The 6,239-nt window shown below is 43.0% G+C and overlaps 1 protein-coding gene across 9 annotated transcripts in view; it reads left to right on the plus strand.

Moving 5' to 3' along the window:
- The window catches only part of Ash1l (ASH1 like histone lysine methyltransferase), a 130,898-nt gene that overhangs the window by 115,062 nt on the left and 9,597 nt on the right, over nt 1-6,239 (plus strand). For 8 of the 9 annotated variants that reach the window (XM_029475227.1, XM_029475230.1, XM_029475229.1 and 5 more), the window contains 3 exons: nt 2,376-2,624; nt 3,359-3,445; nt 5,115-5,205. In XM_029475227.1, coding sequence (XP_029331087.1) covers nt 2,376-2,624; nt 3,359-3,445; nt 5,115-5,205 — 427 coding nt within the window. Of the gene's footprint in view, nt 1-2,056; nt 2,103-2,375; nt 2,625-3,358; nt 3,446-5,114; nt 5,206-6,239 lie in introns of those variants that run through there. The other variant, XM_029475231.1, reaches the window with a different exon arrangement.

The raw sequence follows: 6,239 nt of genomic DNA on the forward strand, positions 1-6,239 counted from the left end.
TGAGCCACCATGTGGTTGCTGGGATTTGAACTCTGGACCTTCGGAAGAGCAGTCGGGTGCTCTTACCCACTGAGCCATCTCACCAGCCCAATGCTGGGCACTCTTAAACCTTCTGCCAGCAAATGCAATGCTCCCCTCCGGTATTTCTGAGACTCCTGAACCTTCCCCTGCTACCTTAGGCCCAGTTACGGAAGTGGCCAGTGGCTACTTACCAGAATTCTGACATGGCTGGCTGGCTCCTGCAGCTCCTCCTTCTCCCCCAGTCATAGCAATTGACCTTCCTCACTTCTAGTTCCTAGGCCACACAAATCCAAAGGTCCCACCTCAGTCTACCTGCCCAACCATTGGCCATTGGCTCTTTATTGATTAATGATAAGCCAATTGGAGACAAGGACCTTTGGTGTTTAGACACACAGATTCCCGATTTTGGGGGCTGGATTAATTCAAAGCTAAATTAGAGCACATCCGTAGCAATGTTGTATGTATATATACATGTCATAACATGCATGTGAAGGCCTAAGTTCTGTCCTCCTGGCTTGTGGGCCCCTAGGGTCAAAGTCAGGTTGTCAGAATTAGCAAGTACCTTTACTTGCTGAGCCATCTTATCAGCCTGACAGTAATTTTATTTTTTTCTATCAGTGTATATAATCACACTACATGTGTGCAATGTCCACTAGGGTCAAAAGAGATTGTCAGATCCCCTGGAACTGGAGCTAGAGGTGGTTGTGAGCCACCATGTGGAGCTAGGAACTGAACCTTCAATGCAAGAATGCTTAGTAGTCTTAATTACTCCAGACCCAAGACATTTTATTTTCATTAAGTACTCTTAAGAGTATGTATTGCATTTTGCTAAGTAACATAAAATTCTCTTTATTAAAAATATTCTGGGAAAAAAGAAAAAAAAGTCGGGCGAGATGGCGCACGCCTTTAATCTCAGCACTAGGGAGGCAGAGGCCAGCCTGGTCTACAGAGTGAGTTCCAGGACAGCCAGAGCTACACAGAGAAACCCTATCTCGAAAAACCATAAATAAATAAATAAATAAATAAATAAATAAATAAATAAATAAATAAATTCTGGCCAAGTGTAGTGGTACAGAGTGAGTTCCAGGACAGCCAGATCTACACAGAGAAAACCTATCTCGAAAAACCATAAATAAATAAATAAATAAATAAATAAATAAATATATTCTGACCAAGTGTAGTGGTATATAACTTTAATTTCAGCACTTGGGAGACAGATGTAGGTAGGATCTCTTATGAGTTCAAAGGCAGCCTGGTCTACATAGAGTTCCTTCCATTGAACCCGTCTTGGACAAGTGGCAGGTGGTTTCTCCGTCAGCAAGATAGCTCTTCAGGTAAAAGTTCTTACTGTGCAATTCTAGCAACCTGACTTATTCCAGAGCTCACAATGTAATGATGTTGGAAGAGGGGATTGCACTCTGCTGGGTCATTATCTGACCTCTGTGCATGCCATGGCATGTATATGCCCACATGGCAATAATAATTTTTTAATCAAAAATTCATTCAGTCAGTAAAAGTACTCATATTGTATGAGCATGATGACGTACGTTATCTCAAAACATATGTGAAGTTAGCAGGTAAGGCCAGATGTAGTCACACACCTTTAATCTCAGCCCAGCACCAGCACACGAAACTCTGGAATAGATGGTTGAGTTGTTTCTCAAAACAGTCTAATCTTTGTAAACCCCTAATTTTGTCCTGAACTTTTATATTAGGTAAATATTTTACCAATGTATTGTGTATCTGGCATTGCTTTGTTCATGAAAATAAGTATATATGAAGCTAAGCTTAGTGAGTCATTCCTGAAATCACTTAAGCCTGAAGCAAGAAGGTGAGGTCAAGTTTTAGCCCATACCAGACTGTATAAGAAGACCCTGCCTCTAAAAACAAGCTTAGAGTATTACTATGTAGTGACCAGGAAAGAAGGTGCTCTGGTGTAAAGAGAGGCTGAAATACAGAATAAGAAAGGATCTTAAAGAGGTAAGAGATTATTGAGTGTCAATCTTGAATTACAGCATAGTTTCTGTTAACCCAGCTCCCACAGACATTTACTATGTGCTCCAAGCATTTGCAAGACAAAGGTAAATGGAAAATTTCTACAACACATTATGCTTGCAACATTAATTAAAATTTAATGATCACTGTGTATTTGATCTTATGGGATAGTAAGGCTCTTGACAGAAATTCAATAACAAAGCAATAGAAAAAAACGAAACATGTAAATTCTAATTTTAATTCATTATAGTTCAATTTGTTAGCCAAAATGGAATAATAAAGAAAATCATGCTGCCTCTGCAGGTTTATTTTTAAACCAAAAGGAGAAAAGCAAAAATGATTTCTTTTGTTTTCTTCAGAAGTACTATGGACGTAAATCCCCAATTGGGAGAGATGTTTGCCGCTTACGAAAGGCCTATTACAGCGCCCGGCATGAAGCTTCGGCTCAGATCGATGAGATTGTGGGAGAAACGGCCAGTGAGGCCGACAGCAGCGAGACCTCAGTCTCCGAGAAGGAGAGCGGGCACGAGAAGGATGATGATGTTATCCGCTGCATCTGCGGCCTCTACAAAGATGAAGGCCTCATGATCCAGTGTGACAAGTGCATGGTGAGTGCCAGGGCGCTGCGCAGGGGCTTAGGCCAGCGTCTGTTTGTCCTCTACTGTTCACCATACTGCCTTCCCCCTCTTTTATCTTCCACTTGCAACAGCTTCCTTTCCTCTTCCTTCTGCCCACTTTAACTACGTTTCTCACAAAAGCTGCACATAGAAGGGTAGCATTTGACCTCGTGCTTTCCCTTGAAGTCATGAAGTGGCACACGGTGTAACGCACGGAAGCAGGCAGGTTCAGTGCATATAAGTTTGTCCACAGAGGGCTGCTACTGCAAGACTCGGCCTGGACTTAGTGTGTAGAGTCCTCCATTCCTGTACGCTTGTTGTCTGGTGTGATAATGGAGCTGTGAACAGTATGTCCGGTTATTGAGAGGATAACGCCAAGTAAACCCAAGAGGCAATCTTTACGGAAATAAAGACAGTCCCAGTGGCTGTAGCATAAATAGTGTTACATCACAAGTGATAATTCAGTAGTATATTCATCTTCATTTTTCCTCCTCACCTCAAATTTTGTTTGTCCAGATCTATATATTAAAATTGATTTTTGTAATTATATTCACACATTGTGTTTTCCTCTTATTTTTCTCATTTATTTCTAATTCAGTCATAACCTTCTGGTATAATTCCTCTTTTACCTTGCCCTGTCTGCTGCTTTATTGATATCACCAGTATTCTTAGTTCTCAGGACTTGTCTAAGTGTAAGTGCCTTGTCAAGTGTGCCTGTCTCATAGGTGTGGCAGCACTGCGACTGCATGGGTGTGAACACGGACGTGGAGCACTACCTTTGTGAGCAGTGTGACCCTCGGCCTGTGGACAGGGTAAGCTGAACCAGAGTTAAGAAATGAAAGAAATAGTACTGTATAGAGCCAGGCAGTGGTGGCACACACACCTTAATCTCAGCACTCTGAAGACAGGCAGGCTGACCCCTGAGGTGAGGGCTGGCCTGGTCTTCAGTGCTACTTCCAAGACAGCAGGGCCTACTACACAGAGAAACCATCTGGAGGGGGAGGGGTAGAAGGTGGAGGTGGTTACTATATAAAACTGAGATTCATTTTGTTTTATTCTATTTTTGAAGTACAAGCTCACAGTGTAGCCCAGACTAGCTCCAAATTCACCATCTTCTTTCCTTAACCTCTCAGTGGTAGAGATAGAGTTCTAAGTGCCATTTCTATCAGGTAGTGTTTTGTTGAAAATAGCCCTTGTGGGCTAGAGAGATGGCTCAGCGGTTAAGAGCACTGACTGCTCTTCCAGAGGTCCTGAGTTCAAATCCCAGCATCTACATGGTGGCTCACAACTATCTTTAATGAGATCTGACACCCTCTTCTAGTGTGTCTGAAGACAGATACAGTGTACTTACATATAATAAATCAATAAATCTTTGAAAGGAAGAAAAGAGAAAAGAATAGAAACACCCTTTGCCCTCAGCCTTACTTACTGAAGTAAGAGTCAGTGACTTGACCAAGGTGGGTGGGTTCTTACCGAGGTCCTGCTGTATTTGTGTATATGATCTTAGGCTGCCAGGTTGGCTCTGTGGTTAAAAGCTCTTGTTACTAAGCCTCTCAACTTGAGTCCAATCCCAGATCCACAAGGTAGAAAAAGAGAACTGCTTATTGTCCTCTGACTCCACATGTATGCCATGCCAAGCAAGTGCCCTCACACACATGCATGTACAGACACAGTAAATGTGTATGATCTTGATTAAGTCACCCCCATAACATGAAGAATTTAGGCAACATTTCTTTTTTTGTTTTGGGGGGCATTGTTTGGTTTTTTGGGTTTTTTTGTTTGTTCTTTTTTTTTGTTTTGGTTTTGGTTTTTTCAAGACAACAGGGTTTCTCTGTGTGGCCCTGGCTATTCTGGAACTTACTCTGTAGACCAGGCTGGCCTCGAACTCAGAAATTTGCCTGCCTCTGCCTCCTGAGTGCTGGGATTAAAGATGTGTGCCACCAGTACCTGTCCTTTTTTTGGTTTTTCAAGACAGGGTTTCTCTGTGTAGCTGTGGCTGTCCTGAAACTCACTCTGTAGACCAGACTGGCCTCGAACTCAGAAACCTGTTTTAGGCAGCATTTCCTAACCATAGTGATGTTGTCATATTACACTGGAGAATTTACTGTGAGGGATGCATTTTAGAGTGTTTGGCTTCCCTGGCCTTGAACAGTACACACCTGTTCCAGGTGGGCTCCAGACAAAACTGTCATGAGAAGTCCCCATTGCACACATTTTCAGATGCTGCTGAGATTTCACAACAGTCTCAGAACTAATGCATCATAGAGCATTGTCTCAGACACTGGACCTGTCAGGCTTGTTATCTACTTTAATTTCTCTGCATTTAAAGACTAGAGGTTTCCATCTTTTTTATACATGTATGATGTAAAAAAAATGACTTTTTAAACTATTGGATCGGAAATTTTAATTCTTTTCCTCTCTTGGATTGAGATCATTAGGCCAAATGTAATACTTTCCCCATTGACTTTCTGCTCTTATCAGGAGGTACCCATGATCCCTAGGCCCCACTATGCCCAGCCCGGCTGTGTCTACTTCATCTGTTTACTCCGAGATGACTTGCTGCTTCGTCAGGGTAAGGAAAAGGGCTCAAACTCCTCTCCTTCCCACCCCGCATTGCGTGTGCGCGTGTGTGTGTGTGTGTGTGTGTGTGTGTGTGTGTGCACTCGCGCACATGTTTGCATGCTTAGGATTGCCTGCCTGGGCTTGTGTGGAAGGATATATTGTTTGCTTCAGCAAGGGAAGGTTACTGTAGGCTGTAACCCTGAGGACTGTGACTCTGTGCCCCACTTCTAGCAACCATTGTCAGTAGCTCTTCAGTAATGGGTGGGCCTTATGAGTCCCTTCCTTTGACGTGATAGCCTTTCTTTGGGAGGAGGGAGAAGGTGTTATTGTTGTTGGTTGTATCTTGTTATTACTGGGTTTTGGTTTTTCAGACTTCAGCTCAGGCCAGGCCTCAAACTCCCAGGTGTCCTCCTGCCCCAACCTCCCAAGTTCTGGAATGAGAGGTATCAGCTACTCTGCCTGACTTACACTAGTTTTCTGTCCACTTACTTTCTGTTTGCTGTGATGCTGATTGATCCAAAGCTTCAAGTATACAGGTCGAGTAACCTAGAACTGAGCTGTATCCAAAGTCCTTATAGTAACTTTAAACCTAGTTGGCCAGGTGTAATGGCACAATATCATTAATCCCATCTGGAGGCAGAGAAGGGTAGATCTCTGAATTTGAGGTTAGCCTGGTCTACTTAGTGAGTTCCAGGCCAGCCAGGGCTACAGAGTAAGACCTGTCTCAAAGGCAAAATAAAAAAAATTTAAAAAAATACTGATAAACCTAGTAAAAAGACACACAAAAAATAAAGAGATCATCTATAATTCTCAGTGTAGAATTAAAAATAGTTGTCCTTTGATACCAGCACTTAGGAGGCAGAGGCAGGCAGATCTTTGAGTTCGAGGCCAGCCAGGGCTACACAGAGAAACCCTGTCTTGAAAAACCAAAAAAAAGAAAACAGTTGTCAGCCGGGCGTGGTGGCGCACGCCTTTAATCCCAGCACTTGGGAGGCAGAGGCAGGCGGATTTCTGAGTTCGAGGCCAGCCTGGTCTACAAAGTGA

Source organism: Mus caroli, chromosome 3, assembly GCF_900094665.2.
Source record: "Mus caroli chromosome 3, CAROLI_EIJ_v1.1, whole genome shotgun sequence".
Classification (NCBI taxonomy): Eukaryota; Metazoa; Chordata; class Mammalia; order Rodentia; family Muridae; genus Mus; species Mus caroli.